Source organism: Manihot esculenta, chromosome 1 (genome assembly GCF_001659605.2).
Source record: "Manihot esculenta cultivar AM560-2 chromosome 1, M.esculenta_v8, whole genome shotgun sequence".
NCBI lineage: Eukaryota > Viridiplantae > Streptophyta > Magnoliopsida > Malpighiales > Euphorbiaceae > Manihot > Manihot esculenta.
Window position 1 is genome coordinate 37,770,738 of NC_035161.2, and position 21,763 is coordinate 37,792,500.

The following is a 21,763-nucleotide window of genomic DNA, read 5'->3' on the forward strand; positions in this document are numbered from 1 at the left end:
GACCGTTATGTTTTTATTATATTATCTCAAAATTTTTTCAGGACCAATAAGCATATTTTTTTAAATTTGGCAACTTTTATATATGTTATAATAATTATAGTTATAAGAAAAATTACTATTTAGTATTTATATTATAGTAAAACTTATTAATTACTCTTTTAATTTTAAAAATTATATTAAAATATTTTTAAGATTTTAAATAATATATTAATTAGTTATTTTATTAATTTTAACTATTAATTATTTTACTATTTAATTTTTATAGCTAAAAAAAATTCACTATTTATCATCGATTTTATAAAAATTTACTAGTTAGTCATTTATTTTATATTTTTTTAATATTTAATAGTTAAAATTAATAAAAAAAATTAATTAGTATATTTTTTAAAATTTTAAAAATATTTTAATATATTTTTTAAAATTAAAATATTAATTAATGAATTTTCAGGAACAAATAGTAATTTTTCTAAATTATAATTATATGATGGAAATGGAACTTGGATGCTCAACAATAGACATAAACTAGACAATATGAGGCCAAAAGACCTCCACAAGGTTCTTGGACCGCCGGTGGATCTAGATGTGCTTTAGTAGAGATCTCTGGAAGGCCATTTGCCATCCAGCCGTAGCCTATTAATAACACATCAGCCATGGGAAATGCAAGTAATTAAAACAAACAAGGGATACAAGAATGAACACAAATTTCATGTTTGAGTTGAGGAGAAGCATGCATTAATATATACAGGCGATGAACTTGGGCCTGGTTTTTTATTCTTCAGTAAATTGGACCGGAGCGAGCTTCACAGGAGCAACAGAAGGTGCTTGCACGATGCTCATGTAGTCTCTGCTTTCACCTTCAAAATAAGCCTTCAAAAACGCCACAACGATGCCCCCTACAGTTCTTCTCATGGGTTCCTTTGGTTTCATACTACTCTTGCACAAAGAACTTGTCAATCTCCCTACTACGTCTATATTGTCATTTAACATGTCCATATGTCCGTAGTCTGCAGTAACAAAATGGCCAGCAGGAGCTTTGCACTCATTGAAAAACTCCTGATGATTCATTTTATCCGGTGCACAAGCAGGACACACTAGCCAGCACACTGGCTGATTACCCAACCCAGTACCAATAACTGTTACGGGGATCGATATGTTAAGAGATCGAGGGACATATGTGAGAATCCTTGGCTGAGTAGGGCTGTTTTCTCTCGCCCCTTCGACAGGGTCTATGCCTGCTAGTGCTGAAATTTTCACTTCAAGGGGTGTGTTGGCATATCCAAGTGCAAGTGCAAACGCTGTCTTTCCACCTCTACTGTGGCCGCTAACGGACAGCTTGTTTAGGTCCCCATTAACATTTTCAGGAAGCACAATCTGGAGACCTGAGGGTGACCAGTTTGAAACTTGTGCTGCAAGCTCCAGTTCTGCAGGTCCACTTATTGGAAGCACAGGTATCACTCCGTTTATCAAGCAAGAGTACAACTGTGAATAAACATCATATGGAATAAAAAACGTAAGTATCCTTCAAAGAAATATATACATTATAGCAGAGTATTGAATGAAAAAGTATGCATATATATATACCTGAGGAGCAACAACTATATATCCATGCGAGGATACATGTTGGAGGAGGTCAGTGTAGAAAGAATTACTGAGGCAGGTGCCATGGAGAAACAAGACGACAGGGTACGTTCCCTGTATAATTGGGGTAACAATTAACAAAGGTTTTGGAGGTGAAGTAGGGTCTGATTCCTCCACTTGATAATATGTTGTGGAAAATTTTCCTTTCTGAAAAGAACCAACTGTTCCTGAATCAGACTCAGCTTTCAACAGGGATGCCAGCAGTGTTAACAACAAGGTTATTGCCAGAAGCTTTGCCATTCTGCGTGTGAGACAGAAAGAAATAGAAGAGAAAAGAGGAGATGGTTGGATAAATGGATGAGAAATCACATCTAATACTGGGAAATTTATAGTTTTTAGACTGAGGAGATCCTGCAATGTGTAACTTGAATGCTTTTTTGTACGTATATGGGCCTGTTTGTAATTGGACTTTTCCTTGTAATTTCACTTGAATCTAACCATCCTTGTTGAAGATGAGAATAGAAACTTGTACGGAAAAATCGTTGAATCCTCATGTGTACCATTTCAACATAAAATAAAAACTACTTATTTATATAGAAGTTATTTTTAAGCCATATTTATATAGAAGTTAAATTTTAATTTAAGATTCATTTTATTTAAAAAAAATATATATTTAAAAAATATTTTTATAAAAAAATATTTTCCATATAAAATATTTTTAATGATATAATTTATTTTTTATTATTTAATTTGAATTTAAAAAATAAATTTATTAATAAATTTATATAGAGAAATCTAAATAAAAGTTTAAAAGTATGACAAATTAATTTTTTTTTAAAAAACGAAAGTCATTTTTTTTAAATGGCTTATTTTTTATTTTGATTGAAAAAATAATTTTTTATTAATTAAAATTTTTAAATATTTTAAACATCAAAAATATATATATATATTTTTTATAAAATAAATGAAGTTTTAAATTTATTAAATTTTAACTTTTTACATTATTTATTTAAACATTAGTGTATCACACCTTTAATATGGGACATGTGCTCGTAAGCCGCCAACAGGATTAGAAGGAACAAAGCCGTTGTTGACCAACACCACACGGATGCTTCAGAGAATTTATTATAATAAACATATAAACATGTTAAGGGCAAGCACGGAATAAATTGTTCTGAAAAAAGATGGAAAAAAAATATAAAATGTTGGACTGCTGAGTAGGCCAATAATAGAAACAAAAACATTTTTTATATTTTTTAATATTAAAAATATTTAATTAATAAAAAATATTTTCTTAATTAATAAAAATAAATCATTTTAAAAAAATAATTTTTTTTCTTTTTCAAAAGATAAAATTATTTTTCATATTTTAAAAGTTGGACTGCTGAGTAGGCCAATAATAGAAACAAAAACATGTACATATTTATTCAAAGCAATAACCAACTTGGTAAGCTACACTTAATTTATTTTATTTTTAAGTCAAATTTTTTATTTTTATTTTTAAATAATATTTAAAAAAACCTAGTTGGTAGTTAGAAATTTAATTAGTAAATATAAATTGTAAAAAAAAATATAATTTGGTACTTTATGTTAATTTAGTTAATGAATATGGTTAATTGTTAAAATTGAATAATTAATTTAATTTAATTAGAAATCTGATTTAATTTAAATATAAAATTTTTTATTTAATATAATCTGATTTAATTTTTTATTTTTTATTTAATATAAAATCGTACAAAAGTTAACTTTGCCAGTCAGACCACCTCTATTAATTGTCATCTTAAAACACCTAACATAACATGTTTTGCGGTTTTTTATATTTGTTGTTAAAATTTTTAATTAAAAATTCTCAATTTTTTTATTTGTTATAATTTTAGAATTTTTTAAATTAATTTTAAATAATTTTATTTGATATACTGGATGTCATTATTTGTATCACATAAGCAATTGAAATTAAACTTTAATTATGATTTTAAAATTTTAATTATGTAAAATTTTTAAATTATATAATTAAAATATTTAATTTTCTCTTATTTAAATAAAAATTTCATTTGAAAGGATTTAAAATTTTAATTCAAATTAATTAATTTATTTTTGTAATAAAAATAATAACACGTGGTATATCATGTAAATTAATTTAAATATCACGTAGTATATTATATAAACTAATTTAAATATAATTAAATATAATTTAAAAAAATAATATAGTTACGATAAATTTAAAAAATACATTTTATTTTTATATAAAACTAAAAGTTTTAGTTTTAATTAGCTATAAATATGAAAATCCATAAATTTATATTTAATTAGCCAATACGGCCTAAAATAAAATATTACAATTTTAATAATTAACATTATTAATAATTTATTTTGTTAATTTAATTAAATTATATATATATATATTTTAATAAAAAATAAAATTTACTGATAACATATGAAGAATTTAGGTGCAAGGGGTGGACAAATAAAGTATTAAAATTCAAATTTTCTTTTAAATTTTTTATATTCACATTTTTACTGTACTTTCATTTAATTTTTAAACTTTTAATATTTATAAATTAATCTATTAAATTATATTTTTAATTTTTAAAAGTCTTTTTCACCTAAATAAATATGTCGAATTTTTAAAAGTCTTTTTCACCTAAATAAATATATCAAATTTTTAAAAAACTTTAAACACCTCTCGAAAGTGACTCATTTTCAATTTATTAATTATATTGTACTTTATTTCTGAATATATTTATTTTTTTATTTAAATTTTTTAATTACACTATCTACTTTACTTCTGAATATATCTATTTTTTTATTTAAATTTTTTTATAATTCAATTATTAGTAGTTTAGAGTAATACTGACACATCCTCTAGCTAGTTAGGAATAAGATAGAATCTCTCCTAATGTCACTTGCTTTAGTAAAATAGCTTAATTTATATCTAATGATATCGTTATTTTTAATTATAGATTTGAAAAAGTTATAATAATTTACTAAATCACTTAGCCAATTAACTTCTTAAAAAGTAAGATAAACTTTGATATAGTAAAGTAATTAAATAAATGTGCCGTAAAATAATACTCTTTCGATCCTATAATTTATATTCACTCTATTTATTCACACATATTAAGAAATATAATTTTTTTTATTAACTTTTTAATTATATTTCTATTAAATATATTTTTTATTAAATATTAAAAGGTATTTTAAAATTAAAAAAAATTAAATTAAATAGAATTATAATAATTAATTTATATATTATTATAATTTAAAAAATAAATAATAATTTTGAGATAATAAAAAAAAAAACAAAAATTATCAACAAGGCAGTGAATAAAATAATAAATTTATTATATAAGAAATAATATTACTATTTAATTACTATTTTTATAAAATATGGAATAACATGGACTTTTCATTTCATCCAATTGGGTTGTTTTAGGGCTTTTTCTTTTCTTGTTGAAGCTTGGGCCTTGTAATCTATGGGCGGAACCCTGTAAGTTTTGCCAATTTTTAAAAGAGTTACACCAAAATAAAATTTTTTAAAGAATAGTTTTGTAATATAAAGATTTTTTTAATGATTTTTAAATGTTAATAAATTTTCATTATTTGAGAGAGGTATTTGAAGGTTTTTTTAAAATAAAACATTATCAACCCATTAAATTGATGGTTAAAATTTGAAGTTTTTGAAAATTTTTAAAAATCGCAGATAACCTTACTTTAAAAAAAGTTTACATTCTCTCTTAAATACAAATTAAAAATTTTTAACTTTATAAATTCTTTCATTATCTTAAAAAACTGCATCCTATACAAAGGGTTAATGGATTCAATGAACCTAACTTCGAAACGTAAATAGTTTATAAATTTATATTTTTTCAAGATTTTAACTATAAGCAAAAATAGGCTTTAAACCAAATACTTGATTAAAGCTTTGAACAAATTTTGAGTGGAACAAACCCTCCAACTAATTAATTGAGATAATTTAATATTAAAATTATTCAACTAATTTTGATTTAATAGTTAAAATTTATTTTTTAATTAAAAATTGAGAATTAAGAGAATAAAATCTGAGATTTCACAAATTCACACATAGACATTTATTATCAAATTAAATATATGAATATAATAATTAAAAATTTATTATCATTTTAAATGCTTTATTATTCCCCCTTTCCTTCATTCCTTTGTATATAATGTTATTGTGAGTTTTAATATAAAATCAAAAGTAAATTTTAATTAAAATAAAATGAAATTTATAATTTAGTTCTAAGATTTTATTCGATTTTTTTTATTACAAAAATTGGACCGTTTTAGCCTTGAGATTGATGATTAGGTGAGGTGGGGAAATCAAGTAACTAAAGAACTTGCTTGAAAGGAAGCGTACGGCGAATCCAGAAGGATAAATTGCTAAAATGAAGCCCAGTAAGTCGGCCCTAGCAACTCCTCGAGAAGTCTAGACTCATCACACTCCACTTGTCTCTTCCCCAACCTTCCACGTTTCGCCTATGACCCCCTTCCGCACGGAATATATATTCGCGACGCATCTTCATCTCTCTCCTGGAATCGAAACCGCCCAGCGTGCGTGATTGCGTTACCTCTCTTCTTCGCCTTCATTCCCCAATCATAATCAAAACCCTGATAAAACTCTCCTTCCCATTTCATCATTTACATTGGTGTTCTTCTCAAGTAAGCAAGATGTGGGCCCAGCCGTACCGAAAGAGTGACGTGGAGGCCGGCACCAGACCTCTTTATCCGATGATGCTGGAGAGCCCGCAGCTCCGGTGGGCATTCATTAGGAAAGTCTATTCAATCCTATCCTTCCAGTTGCTGGCGACAATCGCAGTTGCCTCCGTCGTGGTTTCTGTCCATCCGATTGCGAATTTCTTTGTTAGTACAGGGACCGGCCTGGCACTCTACATAGTCCTCATTATTACTCCTTTTGTTGGTATAATTGCGTGTTCTTGAATTTCTTTTATTTGTTTTTGCCTTGTCTTTTTTTCTTGCTCTGGATTTTCACGCTTAATTTTCTTTGGCAATTCTTCCAGCTTTATGCCCATTGTACTACTACCACCAGAAGCATCCGGTGAATTATCTTCTTCTTGGGATTTTTACTATCTCTCTTTCTTTCGCTGTCGGATTAACTTGTGCTTTCACCAGCGGTAACATTACTTTTCAGTTTGTTTTTGCTCGTTTCGTTTTCTTTAATTTTCTAATTTATTTATTTTTGTTTAATTGTTTTTTAATTTGATAATTGGCGAGATTTAGAAGCAATTTTGGCCATTGTTCGATTTTTTTTTAAATTATATTTCTTTGTCATTTCTTTGTCATTTCTTTGGTACTAGCGATTGAAAGGAACCCATCTTGTAGCTATTCTAGGTTCAGTGTGCTAGAGAGATTTTTCAAATTCTTGTAGTATTCAAATTCTATCCTTGCCTGAAGTCCAGTAAGCATGGCCAATGGCCGTGGTGCTTATGTGAAAATGGCTGCTAAAAGATTGCGAGCCCCTCATAATTGAGAAAAGTTTTTTCTTGATTAATTTCAAATTTTCTGATGCCATTCAATAACTAATACTTGTCTGTCTCAAGGTTTCAAAAAAGTTCTGCTGAGCTTAATTTCTAAATTGTAATCCAGTATATGAAAGTCAGTATATATATTGTTCCTTTCGTTTGTTGTCCTGGTTGGTAAACAATTGCCTTGCTGCTTCTGCTGATATGATTTGTGTTTTACGATTCTGTTATATTCTCATAATTTTGAGCATCCTTTTGGACAATCTTCTCTCAACCTATTATTTCTAACTTTATGAAATTGAATGCTGTTTCATTTGGCAACAGGGAAGGTTATTCTGGAATCAGTTATTTTGACAACTGTAGTGGTCCTGAGTCTTACTCTATACACATTCTGGGCAGCAAGGAGAGGCCATGATTTCAACTTTCTTGGCCCGTTTTTGTTTGGTGCTGTCCTTGTTCTCATGGTGTTTGCTTTGATCCAGGTACAGTTATTGTTCAACATTCTGTCCTTTGGAATGTAATCTTTGTGTTGAATTTTTCTAATGGTTATTTTCATCTTTGTGGACGCAGATTCTTTTTCCGTTGGGCAGAATTTCTGTCATGATCTATGGGTGTCTGGCTTCAATAATCTTCTGTGGGTACATTATATACGACACGGACAACTTAATCAAGCGTTACTCATATGACGAGTACATTTGGGCTTCTGTGAGTTTGTATTTGGATGTCATTAATCTCTTCCTCTCGTTGCTCACCCTATTCAGGGCTGCTGAGAGCTAAGATTATTGTACAAGTTCTGTGCGTGTTATCCGTTATTAGGAGAGATTATTATCAATTTGTAAATGCGACGATAAGTTTCCTCCCTCCCAGCGGAACCTTGTAACTTTGAAAGAAGTGCCAAAGTTCTGAGAAATTCTGTTGATTGTATTATAAATAGTTGGCAGCTGAATTTACACTTGCACTATAATTTATAATTTATACGATTTAATCAAGTAAAATTTCAATTTCAATTTCAATATTTTTATTTAAATTTAATAAATTACAGTATGAAATAGTTGGGTGGCATCTCTACCATTCTAGTTATTTGTCAATGATGCAAATTTGCGTGCTAAATGTTTGGCTGGTTGCAGTGGGAGAAGTGAACGGTATTTTCCACCACGTCGTTTCGTTTTGCTACTGCTTTCCCTAATCTTTATGATGCATGAAACATGATCCAAGCCACTGATGGAGTCTGTATATACCAAATCACAAGTAGGGTTCAAAATGGCTGGATGTTTCTACTTTGGAAACACAGACGAGGAAATATTTTGACACAATTTGGTTGAAAGAATTACTTGGTGAGTTGTAACAAAATCCTACCAAAATAACATTGTACAGCAAAAAATATATATATATATGCGTATATGAGGAGCTATCGGTTGGATTGTAAACCACTGCCACCATAATACTGCTTGGTAGTTTCACGTGAGAATTCTGCGAAAGTCATTCCATCCTTCAACCGCGATGAAAGTGGTGGTACAATTTTATGAATATCTTGAGCAAATTCATTTAGCCCATGCTCTATTCCCTCATCACATAAATTACCAACAGACACACTGTGTTCCGTGGTGTATTCTGAGATTGAGAAGGTTTTGCTCCACGCAGGTTGCAGGAAGACAACAAAAGTTTCTCTGCTTACATTTTCAAAATTCACTGGTCTTCGTACACAATGAAGGGTTGAACGAATCTTTCCTTTTGATAAAATATCAGCTGATTCCCCAACCTGAATGATGAAACTTTCTGGAGAGGTCTTGACCATGAGTACATCATTCTTGCTGGGATCAAAGATTTGCAAGTACGAATAGCCATTGGGATAAGGGCATTCTTCATCAAATGATGGTGAAGATTGATCTGTCCCCATATTTTCTGCTAAATAGGAGGGCACAAGAAACATAGGCGCTGTCAAAATTGTAAAGATACCATAATCATAATGCCATTGCTGCCATAAATTCATATCATTTCCACATGATCTAGCATTATCGCCATCTGTAACAAAGTTGGAACCACGTATTTGTTTTTGCTCACTTATTAAACAGTGAGCTTGGTCCTTTATGGAATTGGCCTGCTTTTTGGTGGGTCCCTTCCTTCTTCCATTTTGTCTCATGAAATGTTTATCTAGAATTGAATGATAATGTATGAGGCGCCCTTTTGCAGTGCCAGATTCTAATAAGCTTCGTTCCAACTCTTGGCCACCGATGAACTCATCACATATTTGGGCAAGACGAAGCCCCAGCTCCATCATGAAATATCCTAGATCTTTAAACGAATCTCCGAGACTTTTAAATTCATCTTCCTGAAATTTTCTCACTTCATTAACATCCAGATGAGTTGGTTCTAAATTCAAGTGTAAATGGGTGTCATGACTTGGCTTACTGGAACTAGATTCCAGAGCTTCTGCATATTTGAGTTGCATTGCAAAAGAGGACACATTTCTATCAGGATTCTTCAGAGAAACATCACTCCCCAAATTGTGCTCCTGGACATCACCAAAATAAAAAATAAAAAATTGAGGCAGTTGAAACATAATGACTATGAAATCCAAACATGCAAGTTGATAACATTGTCAGTCCCAACACATCCAATCATCCTTCACAATCAACTTATTACTACTTAGCTCAGCAGGAAGTTCAGCGGCAAAAATCTCTCGTCCATTGCAATGCAAAAGACAAGTAAATACATTAGCCAAATTAATGCAAAAACAGCTTTACTGAATCCGTAAGTTTCATTTCTACCTTAGCAAGAAAAAAAAGAAATTCTGTAAGTTTCAATTAAAACATAGAATCCTATCACGAGAGAACCAGATTCTGCAATCATACGAATCAAAACTCAAAATACTAGAAACATAAGCCATTCTTTTTAGGGAAACAGACGCACTTAAAGCAACAAAAGTAATAAGAAAAATTTAAAAGCATTAAACACGCTGTGATCTGATTCCATAGTCCCGTTCCAGAAAACCAGGAAAGAGAGTTGAAATTGATATAAAAATGAACAACCTTGAGAAGGCGTTTGCGGCAATCGTGATCGAGAAGAGCTAGCTTGCGAGCAAGAGGGAGGAGGTTGTGGCGAAGAAGAAGAGCGTTAGGGACACCAACGATGGAAAGGAGACCTGGGCCTTTAGGGCCCAGGGTTTCAATGATGGATGTCCTTATGGTTTGCAGTCTTGCTAGTTCTTCTTCTGGTGATGATAACGAGTCGCTATGATTCGAAGTTGAAGATGAAGAGAGTAGCATCAAATCAGAGTAACGAACTTCATAGAGCTCTAATACCTGCACCTGCTCCATCCCTGCTCTATGTGTTTTTTGTTTCCCCCGAACTGCCCTTTGCATTGAGCTTTACGGAAACCAATTGCCAATTCGAACGTCTCTTTATTAACCCCGTTCATTGGGCGGACCGCCTATAAAGACCTGTTCAGGCCCAGCCTGAGTCCCCAAACATAATTGAAAATATTTTTATCTAACTTTAATTTATTAAGGGTAATTTACGATTTAGTCCTTAGATATTGCTATTATTAATAAGTCAGTCCCTGTATTTTCAAAAATCTATTAAAACGTTCTTATATAATCAAAACGTTAACAAATCAGTCCTTCCATCCACTATTACCCTCTTTTCCCTTAAAAATAAGATGAAAAGGAGAGAATATTTTAAAAATCCAATTTTACCATTTTCAATCCCTATTAAGCAGAAATGTATGGGTGAGTTTGCCATAACAGTCCGATTACAACCCTAGAAGCAACCTCTCATCATCTCTCAGCAGACAATCCTCCCTTTACTCTCTCACCTCTAATTTTACCCTTTTCAGCATACTCCATCATCTCTCGGCAGACTATCTTCAACATTGATCAAGCACTGAAAGGATCCCACCTCCGTTTCGTTCATAATAGCCGACGATTAAGCACCTAAAGGATTCATTCTATCTTCGCGAGAATGTCTGGCATCAGCGGATCGATGGGAAGCTGGGATGGTGGTTACATGAATGTGAATTGCTGCTATGGAAAAAGAGCGGGGGTTCGCATATCTGAATCTGCTAGTAATCCAAACAAGCTGTATTATTACTGTCAAGATAACAAATGTGAGTCATTTCTTGGGTGGTGCATTCCAACAAATGTGAACTCTCCAACATCAAACAGTATAGGTGAAGGGTTAGAGGTATTTAAGGCCAACTTATCAAGAACGATTGCAGAGATTAAAGAAGAGTTGCTGAAGATTAATGAAGAGACCAAAAAATTACATGTAAAGCTGCAAAAGATTGAAGCTATTTTGAACCAGATGAAGAATTGTATAATAATTATATTGTTACTCTTGATAGTGTTTGCTGTAAAAACACCATAAAAAGTTGTTTAGATGCATTATATAAAGCTGCAGAAGATAGAAGTTATTTTGAACCAGATTGTAGTATGTTCTTTATGTATGAATGAATTCTGTACTATTTATCTAAGTTAGATGAGTGGAATTTTAGCATGTTAGTTTCTTGTAAGTGAATGGTTAAAATGAAGGACCAAACAGTTGTACTGATTCAAAACTGGAGGACCTAATAGTTTTGAAATTTAATATATAAGGACTAAAAAATTGTAAACGTTAAAACTTAAAGGACGGAGAAATTTTAAATACTTAAATAGATGGACTTAGAAGTTGTAAAATTAAAAGTAATAGAAGAGTGATGATAATGTTACATTTATCCAACTGTAACTTAATATCAAGTACAAACAAATTTTATAAATGCTAAATGAATAAAATTGGAGCTGAGCAAATGAAATTAAAGGCATAACTTCATTAATATGTCCTTTTTGTTCAAATATGTATTACAAAATGAGACTTTACATGTAATACCCGGCTAGAATCCGGCATCGGAATTCCTGCCCTCCGGCGGAATATAGGGTGTTGGATCTCTCTAGAAGGGTAAAATGTATTTTCTAACTGTTTTTTTTATAATGATTTCAATGGTTTTAATTGAAAAAGAATCGAGTTTTGAAGAGAAAAGACCAAGGAGGAGTCTGCCAGGTTCGGCCGCCGAAAGTGATGTTCGGCCGCCGAACATGGTTTGGGTTCGGGTGTGCCTTTGGCCTCCGAAAGTCTTGTTTAAACGAGCCAAGGTTCGGCCGCCGAAAGTCAAGTTCGGCCGCCGAACATGCATGAGTTTAGGGGGCACGTTAGGCTGCCGAAGGTCTTCGACCAGGCCACCTATAAAGGGCCCTCAGATCGGAAATGGATGAGTTTTCTCCCCATTCTCGAGCTCAGGTGAGTTTATGCCTTCCTTTGGTCGTTTTCGTGTTTTCTCTACCCATCTCTCAAGTTTTTCATGATTTCCACCCTTGTGCTTTGAAGAGTTTTAAGCTTGGATCAAGGATTTGGAGCTTGGAGACCCCGGAGCTAGTTTCCTCCACATCTCCAAGGTTCGGGTCACACCAACCCTCGATCTCCAAGAGGTTAGTGTGGATCTTTGCTTTTCCTTATGTTTAATGAAGTTTTAAGTAAGTTTTATAGAGTTTGATGGTTGAGTTTGGGTAGATATGCATGTTTAGGTTTATGTGGGTTTTATACCCAATGTATGTTGGAAATGTGTTGTTTGAAGTGTTGTAGTTGGGGTATATTATAGTTTGAGACCCCTAGGTGTGATGTATGATGTGTATGCATGTGTAGAAACAAGTTTATGCATGATTTGAGGTGTTGGGGAGCAAATGTGCATGAGGAGCCGAGTTTCTGCCCTTTGGCAGAAGCTCAGGTTCGGCCGCCGAAGTGACTTTCGGCCGCCGAACCCTCTTGTGAAGGCAGTTTCGGCTGCCGAAGCCTGCCCCCGAAAGTGGAGTTTCGGTTCTGTCTGGGACTTTCGGCCGCCGAAGGTGCCGCCGAACCTGCCCGAGTTTCGTCTCTGGAGGGGACTTTCGGCCGCCGAAGGTGCCGCCGAAAGTGCCCTGTCCAGCCTTTTCTTGAGCGTTTTCCCTGCATGTTTAAGTGATGTTTAGAGGGGTTTTTGGGGGTATGTTTATGAGTTGTATAGAGTATGTTTGGCACCTCATTCGAGTCCACCTGTGTAGGATCGGACCCGAGGGACCGAGGAGGCCAGTAGTGCTAGCAGTTGCAGAGTCAGTCAGCGTCTGCCAGGAGGTGAGTAGAACTAAACTTAATCTTTTATGCACAAAATCTAATGCCTAAAGCATGAGCATGCATCATGATTATGTATAGTAGGTTGATTGCACTAGTTCACGAATATGTTGCATTGCATTATTTCATGTTGATGTTGAGGTAGGGTGGACCGAGGCGACTTCAATAGCCCATATCTGTCATGAGTCTTGTCTTAGTCTTTTGAGAGCCGGACAAGTACCTGTAGGAAAGTCCATGTGAGCTCTCAGTGGACCAGACACCATGTCATGTATGTTACAGGCCTTTGTGAGCTCCTATGGGGGAGCCGGGCACCGACAGAGGGATTTTTGATGTCATGTCCATCCTCTGAGAGGAAAGATGCATGCAAAAAGTCAGACTCTCAGAAACCAGGGTCCGTGGGGAGTAAATCTTGCATAAGCCCCGAGACGGACAAGATTATGTGATTTCTCTGTGTTATGACGCATTTCATGAAAGCATGAATAAGAAAGAAAGAAGAAGTTAAATGAATAATAATATACCTAAAAATGGAGGAATTAAAGCAAATGTTTTTAGTAAAATAAAATCATAATTAATGAACTGTTTTCTCTGTTTCTACTCACTGGGCTTCTTAGCTCATCCCTTTCCCCTAACCCCAGTGTTGCAGGTTTAAGTCAGAGTCCAGAGGCTGCAGGGTAAAGTCAAGGCTAAGATATGCATGTTGTAATAGTATAGTTTATGTTTATGTTTATGTTTAGTATGTTAGAGTGGACATGTATTATAAGTTATGTAAGGTAATTTGAGATAATGTATGTAACTGATAGTAGAGTTATGTTTATGGATTAAAGTGTGCTTGGCCCTATAGACTGGTTAGTCCCTGTTAATGCATGGTTATGCCTATGTTATATGTTGAGTTGAGAACCAAACTTGAGGCATGTAATGTTACCCCATTGGAGTATATGATGAGGACTCCAGTGGAGGTTTTATGATTTTATGATGTATGTTTCATGTCTGGATACATGCACAGGTCAGGTTTGGGTTCATCAGATGTACAGCTTTCATGTTTTTATGGATAAGTTTTAATCATGTATGGGATTTGACCAGGTAATAGTTTGTATGTTTGGCTTGCTACGGGTCCCGGCGGCCTTAAGCCGATCTGGATCCTAGCGCCGGTGGCGGTTCGGGCCGTTACAGAGGGGTATCGGTTTCCGGGCTGTTACAGAATGGTATCAGAGCTTTGGGCCTCGAGAGTACGGTGTCTCGCACATCGGAAAGAGGTTGGCTTAGAGGTCATAGAAGGGCAAGCACAATAAGAAAGATCAAGAGTAGAATCATGTCCACTAGGATAGGATGTTGAGTCCTGTCTTGATGATGATGTGTAATGCCATGATTTTATGCATGTGCATTAATGTTATGCATGATATGCTATGTATGTATGTATGACATGTATGTAGGTTCATGTGTTTCCACATGGACCGTATGATGCTCATGATTGATTGTATGCTCGTGTGTTGTTCTTCAGAGGAGCCAGAATGCGAGGTGCTCGTCGATCTGTGGAATCGACTGGAGTTCCATCTGAGAGGGAAGGTTTGGACACCTTTCCCCCTGCTCTGCCAAGAGCGCAGTCATGGGGAGTTAGCAGATGGGAAACATCAAGGGACCCTGGAAGGTCTTTTGATGCAAGCAGAGAAGCGATGGCTCCAAGAAGGATGTCAGCTAGTATGAGGGAAGTAGAGTCAGATGTTCAGAGAAGGGATGTCAGTATGGGAGTCAGAGTGCCTAAAGAAGGTATGGGAGATTCTCAGGAGGATGCTCAGACTCAGGATTCTAGGATTTCAGGTTCAGGAGGGATTGATCCCTCCACTCTGAGTACAGCTGCCACGAGAGGTAAGAAATGGAAGAGAGGTCTCAGGAAGTCGCAGAAGAAGTTTTGGCAGAATTTGAAGGCCAGTCTGGGTTTTGGTGGTTCGAGCTCTGGTTCGGGTGCAACTCGTTGCAGGAGGTGTGGTAAGACACACCAGGGAGTTTGTCTGGCTGGGACGACAGTGTGTTTTAGATGCAGACAGGAGGGGCACATGGCACGTGAGTGTCCTAATGCGCTCCGGTCAGCTCAGTCTCAACGGGCAGCTTCAGGTGGAGCGACTCAGCCAGCAGCTCAAACCATGTTTCAGGCTAGTGGTCGAGGCAGAAGGAGAGGGGCAGCCTCTTCTTCAGCAGGTTCCCTTAGAGGAGGTCCGTTAGCTCCGGTTCGGATCTTCGTCCAGGCTCAGCAGGAGGCAGACACATCGAACACGGTGGTGTCAGGTACGCTCACTTTGATGTTCTGATGTGCATGCTTTTGTGAACCTAGGTATTTCTCTTTCCTTAGTTACTCTAAAGAGTCGTCGAGGGGTTGGGTTGATAACTTCTAGGCTAGAGTGTTCTCTTAGGGTCAGTGGACCCAAGTGTGATCCATCTGAGGCAGAGTCAGTCTGCCGGTTCAGTTCAGGTGTCAACTGAGGGTAGAATCCATCCACCCGATTTTGAGGTCTTGGACTTGAATGTTCAGACATCACTCTCGGAATGGATTGGGTTTCTACTTGAGGTGCTACCTTGGTCCGTAGAGACTGGGTGGCCAGGTTCAGAGGACAGGATGGGTCAGAGGTAGTCTTTGGAGGGGACAGTGTAGGTTGCCTAGAAGTTTGATGTCAGCCTGTCAGGCTCATAGGGTGCGTAGGAGGGGTTGTCAGAGGGTTCTAGTTCTTGCTGGAGAGTTAGTAGTTGGGTCGGGAACCAGCCTCAGTGATAGTAGTAGTTAGAGAGAGAAGTCGTGGATGTATTCCCAGGCGAGCTGTCAGGTTTACCATCTGTTAGGGAGTTAGAGCTTGGAATAGGAGTGGTGTCTGGACCCAGAACCATTTCTATCCTTCCCTACAGGTTGGCACCTGCAGAGTTTTGAGTTGGAGGAGCAACTGCAGGAGTTAGTAGATGGGAGTTTCATCCGACCTAGTCACTCTCCTTGGGGTGTTCTAGTGCCGGTTTTTGTGGAAAAGAAGGATGGATCCTTGCGGATCAGAAGAGAAGATCAGAGTAGCGCAGTGGAAGCAGGAGGAGTTTCAGGAGGAGGTTGAGGTATTGCTTGAGGTGTCTCCTTTGCGAAGGATGATTCATAAGGGAGAGAATCCATTCAGATTTCCACGTTCCACTTTATGAAAGTTCGTGTCAGATCCAAGTAGGGTTCTTGAGGAACTAGAGGTGGAGGTCCCAAGGGATCTCACCTGAGTTGAGCAGCTATTGTGGATCATGGACACATCAGTTAGTTAGCTTTGGGACAAGGAGATTCAGATGGAGAGGTTCTGTAGAATCACCCCAGCTTGAGGAGTGTTCTTAGGAGAACCGGGAGTTTTGACTCCGGCAATGCCGTGTCTCTTTTAGGAGAAAGTTTAGAGGTCTTGCTTGCTTGATGTGTATGTACGATGATATGTTCTTATGTTATGTTTTTATGCATGAGTAGTTGAGGAACATTCGGGGACGAATGTTCTGTAAGGGGGGAAGAATGTAATACCCGGCTAGAATCCGGCATCGGAATTCCTGCCCTCCGGCGGAATATAGGGTGTTGGATCTCTCTAGAAGGGTAAAATGTATTTTCTAACTGTTTTTTTTATAATGATTTCAATGGTTTTAATTGAAAAAGAATCGAGTTTTGAAGAGAAAAGACCAAGGAGGAGTCTGCCAGGTTCGGCCGCCGAAAGTGATGTTCGGCCGCCGAACATGGTTTGGGTTCGGGTGTGCCTTTGGCCTCCGAAAGTCTTGTTTAAACGAGCCAAGGTTCGGCCGCCGAAAGTCAAGTTCGGCCGCCGAACATGCATGAGTTTAGGGGGCACGTTAGGCTGCCGAAGGTCTTCGACCAGGCCACCTATAAAGGGCCCTCAGATCGGAAATGGATGAGTTTTCTCCCCATTCTCGAGCTCAGGTGAGTTTATGCCTTCCTTTGGTCGTTTTCGTGTTTTCTCTACCCATCTCTCAAGTTTTTCATGATTTCCACCCTTGTGCTTTGAAGAGTTTTAAGCTTGGATCAAGGATTTGGAGCTTGGAGACCCCGGAGCTAGTTTCCTCCACATCTCCAAGGTTCGGGTCACACCAACCCTCGATCTCCAAGAGGTTAGTGTGGATCTTTGCTTTTCCTTATGTTTAATGAAGTTTTAAGTAAGTTTTATAGAGTTTGATGGTTGAGTTTGGGTAGATATGCATGTTTAGGTTTATGTGGGTTTTATACCCAATGTATGTTGGAAATGTGTTGTTTGAAGTGTTGTAGTTGGGGTATATTATAGTTTGAGACCCCTAGGTGTGATGTATGATGTGTATGCATGTGTAGAAACAAGTTTATGCATGATTTGAGGTGTTGGGGAGCAAATGTGCATGAGGAGCCGAGTTTCTGCCCTTTGGCAGAAGCTCAGGTTCGGCCGCCGAAGTGACTTTCGGCCGCCGAACCCTCTTGTGAAGGCAGTTTCGGCTGCCGAAGCCTGCCCCCGAAAGTGGAGTTTCGGTTCTGTCTGGGACTTTCGGCCGCCGAAGGTGCCGCCGAACCTGCCCGAGTTTCGTCTCTGGAGGGGACTTTCGGCCGCCGAAGGTGCCGCCGAAAGTGCCCTGTCCAGCCTTTTCTTGAGCGTTTTCCCTGCATGTTTAAGTGATGTTTAGAGGGGTTTTTGGGGGTATGTTTATGAGTTGTATAGAGTATGTTTGGCACCTCATTCGAGTCCACCTGTGTAGGATCGGACCCGAGGGACCGAGGAGGCCAGTAGTGCTAGCAGTTGCAGAGTCAGTCAGCGTCTGCCAGGAGGTGAGTAGAACTAAACTTAATCTTTTATGCACAAAATCTAATGCCTAAAGCATGAGCATGCATCATGATTATGTATAGTAGGTTGATTGCACTAGTTCACGAATATGTTGCATTGCATTATTTCATGTTGATGTTGAGGTAGGGTGGACCGAGGCGACTTCAATAGCCCATATCTGTCATGAGTCTTGTCTTAGTCTTTTGAGAGCCGGACAAGTACCTGTAGGAAAGTCCATGTGAGCTCTCAGTGGACCAGACACCATGTCATGTATGTTACAGGCCTTTGTGAGCTCCTATGGGGGAGCCGGGCACCGACAGAGGGATTTTTGATGTCATGTCCATCCTCTGAGAGGAAAGATGCATGCAAAAAGTCAGACTCTCAGAAACCAGGGTCCGTGGGGAGTAAATCTTGCATAAGCCCCGAGACGGACAAGATTATGTGATTTCTCTGTGTTATGACGCATTTCATGAAAGCATGAATAAGAAAGAAAGAAGAAGTTAAATGAATAATAATATACCTAAAAATGGAGGAATTAAAGCAAATGTTTTTAGTAAAATAAAATCATAATTAATGAACTGTTTTCTCTGTTTCTACTCACTGGGCTTCTTAGCTCATCCCTTTCCCCTAACCCCAGTGTTGCAGGTTTAAGTCAGAGTCCAGAGGCTGCAGGGTAAAGTCAAGGCTAAGATATGCATGTTGTAATAGTATAGTTTATGTTTATGTTTATGTTTAGTATGTTAGAGTGGACATGTATTATAAGTTATGTAAGGTAATTTGAGATAATGTATGTAACTGATAGTAGAGTTATGTTTATGGATTAAAGTGTGCTTGGCCCTATAGACTGGTTAGTCCCTGTTAATGCATGGTTATGCCTATGTTATATGTTGAGTTGAGAACCAAACTTGAGGCATGTAATGTTACCCCATTGGAGTATATGATGAGGACTCCAGTGGAGGTTTTATGATTTTATGATGTATGTTTCATGTCTGGATACATGCACAGGTCAGGTTTGGGTTCATCAGATGTACAGCTTTCATGTTTTTATGGATAAGTTTTAATCATGTATGGGATTTGACCAGGTAATAGTTTGTATGTTTGGCTTGCTACGGGTCCCGGCGGCCTTAAGCCGATCTGGATCCTAGCGCCGGTGGCGGTTCGGGCCGTTACAGAGGGGTATCGGTTTCCGGGCTGTTACATTACAAAATCAGACTTGATCATTACAATGTCATACATCTATTACTGCCATTTTAATGATCAAGTAATGCCAATATCTGTAGCACTGTACCAATATCTATGATAAACTCTCAAAAAAGAATCTGTGCACAGATTTACAATATTTCCAAATATACAAAAAGCTCAATCCAATGCCCCAAAATACATGTTTTCCCAAAATGTACAAATTATATCCCATCAACTAACAACATTCTCAAAAAGAATCATTTGATATTCCAAAGGCTCCTTTAGATAGTTGGTCCATCACTTGATCCCACTTGATTAGTATTAACCCCTCTTGAAGTCCCCGCACCTGATGCAGTAGTGTGTTTTCTCTTCTTTTGACTTGCAGTCATATTTGCCTACAATTAGAGAAATACATAAAAAGGTTAAAAAGGTTAAAAAAGGTTAAAATAAATTCATTATATGCAAGCAAACAAAGGTATAGTTACCCCAATAGCAGCATATTGACAAGTTCTCTTATTGTGGCCTGTTTGTAAGCACCTAGCACAAGTGACAGTTGCTGTCCTCCTTCCTCTTGCTGATGGTTCACTCTCATCTCTCTTTCTAGCCTTCCTTGGCCTTCCTGGTTGCCTCCTCAAAAGAGGTGGCAACATTGATGGGTGTTCATTATCAGGTTCAAGCTCAGTTTGAGGAACAAGATGTATGGCACCTGCATAAGCTCTTGAATAGCACTGCACAGTGTAATATTCATGGCAAAACTCTTCAATATTGCCCCTAACATATGCAATTGCTCTAGCAGCATGCTTGCATGGTAAACCACTTATATCCCACCATCCACAACTGCATGTCCTTTTAGCTAAACTAACAGCAAACCTACATGGACCCTCATGAACCTCATACTCTTCATTTCTACCAGGGAGCAACTTAAGAAACCTATTGGCAGTAATGATTTTATTCAATACTTTCTTTGTTCTTGGTGTAACTATCCCTTCCCATGTTTGAGCTTTAGCAAATCTTCTATGCAACCTAACCATACATTTCTGCCTAATAGATTCAATAATATTGATAATAGGCAAACCTCTCAATTTCACTATCCATGCATTGAATGATTCGGTCATGTTGTTAGTGTAATTGTCACACTTAGCTTCAGGCCAGAATACATGTCTAGTCCATTGACTGAATGGTATGTTGATCAACCAGTCATATGACTTTTGATCTCGCTTGGGCTTCAAATTCTTCATGTGAAGCCAAAACTCATAAGAATGAGTACTCTTTGCAGCATTCCAAAAATCATCTCTGAGCATGAGTCCAGGGAACTCTTTCTTGAAATTCATGTATAAATGCCTGCAATAAACTCTATGAGATGCATTGGGAAATATATTTTTGACAGCATCAACGAGTCCCTACAACAAAAAAATAGTTAGTAACTTAAATTAATAGCATATAGTTCAATATGCTAAATTAAAAAAAAATTGAATATTAATTCATACCTTTTGCCTATCTGACATAATAGTTAAAGGTCTAGCATCAGTTCCTCCACCAATGCAAGAATAAAGATTCTTTAGGAAAAATGTCCAGCTATCACCACATTCTGCTTCAACTATAGAAAATGCAAGAGGTAGCACACCTCTATTTCCATCTAGTATGTGTAACGACCCGGAAATCAGACCGCTACCGGCGCTAGGATCCAGATCGGCATAAGGCCGCCGGGACCCGTAGCAAGCCTGCTATACTCTCTGTGTACCTGTAAAATCCCATACATGATCAAACATAACCTGTAAACCTCTACCATCTCATACCCTGGTTCAACCTGTGCATGCACTAACTCTGTACACAGACTCCCCTTGCTAGAGCATTCATCAAAGCTCTAACTGAGTCCACACAGTATATGTTAAACCTGGTCATACAAAAAGGGATTTAATACATCTGGATTACATCTAGGTCAAGCACAAGCCTATACAAAATCATTACATCTCTTTACATCATTACATGTCCACACTATGCTATTACACTTCTCTTACTCTTTCTCTTCCTGTACCCTGCTAGACTCCCCTGCACACTGATCCTGCAAAACTAGGTTAGGGGAGAGGGGTGAGCTATAAAGCCCAGTGAGTAGAAACACTGAAAACAGTTCATTCTTTACATGCTCTCATGAAATGCATCACAGCACAAATATTTCACATCTCGGATGGACATGACCACCAAAATTCCCTCCAGTGTCAGTATGCCTAGCCCGGCCAGGTCTTACAACCTCAGTATGCCTGGCCCGGCCAGGTCTTACAACATCTGTATGTGTATGCCTGGTCCAGCCAGGTCTTATAACATCTCTAGGGCTATTGGGGTCGCCTTAGTCCATCCACATCATCATATTCATCATATTATGCAATGCGTCATATTCGTGACACTAGTGCAATCAACCTACTTTGTCAAATCTGAACTCTGCACTGTTGCCTGACTGAACAGTCCTGGCAATTTTCACTAACTCAGGGTCCTCATGCTGTTTCTGAGCCACGTGCTCCAGAAACACTGGGGTCACTCTCATCTGTGTTATCAATGCACCTGTACCAGACAACTCTAGCTGTA

At 36.8% G+C, this 21,763-nt stretch overlaps 4 protein-coding genes across 4 annotated transcripts; 1 reads left to right on the plus strand and 3 right to left on the minus strand.

Moving 5' to 3' along the window:
* Nucleotides 1–494: 494 nt before the first annotated feature.
* Nucleotides 495–1,920, minus strand: LOC110626942 (chlorophyllase-1). The gene is made up of 2 exons (XM_021773139.2): nt 1,582–1,920; nt 495–1,479 (listed from the first exon to the last, which is right to left on the minus strand). Exons 1-2 carry the CDS (start codon nt 1,876–1,878, stop codon nt 769–771), a joined length of 1,008 nt encoding a protein of 335 aa, XP_021628831.1. The 5' UTR covers nt 1,879–1,920; the 3' UTR covers nt 495–768.
* A 4,108-nt stretch (nt 1,921–6,028) lies between these two features.
* On the plus strand, nt 6,029–8,090 carry LOC110613560 (protein LIFEGUARD 4). The gene is made up of 4 exons (XM_021754760.2): nt 6,029–6,514; nt 6,615–6,728; nt 7,401–7,558; nt 7,647–8,090. Exons 1-4 carry the CDS (start codon nt 6,265–6,267, stop codon nt 7,851–7,853), a joined length of 729 nt encoding a protein of 242 aa, XP_021610452.1. The 5' UTR covers nt 6,029–6,264; the 3' UTR covers nt 7,854–8,090.
* A 299-nt stretch (nt 8,091–8,389) lies between these two features.
* LOC110613553 lies at nt 8,390–10,524 on the minus strand. The gene is made up of 2 exons (XM_021754749.2): nt 10,106–10,524; nt 8,390–9,588 (listed from the first exon to the last, which is right to left on the minus strand). Exons 1-2 carry the CDS (start codon nt 10,436–10,438, stop codon nt 8,485–8,487), a joined length of 1,437 nt encoding a protein of 478 aa, XP_021610441.1. The 5' UTR covers nt 10,439–10,524; the 3' UTR covers nt 8,390–8,484.
* Nucleotides 10,525–19,379: 8,855 nt separating this feature from the next.
* On the minus strand, nt 19,380–20,659 carry LOC110626693. Its single transcript, XM_021772772.2, has 2 exons — nt 19,669–20,659; nt 19,380–19,578 (listed from the first exon to the last, which is right to left on the minus strand). The coding sequence occupies exons 1-2, from the start codon at nt 20,512–20,514 to the stop codon at nt 19,465–19,467; spliced, it is 960 nt and encodes a 319-aa protein (XP_021628464.1). The 5' UTR covers nt 20,515–20,659; the 3' UTR covers nt 19,380–19,464.
* Nucleotides 20,660–21,763: the final 1,104 nt, after the last annotated feature.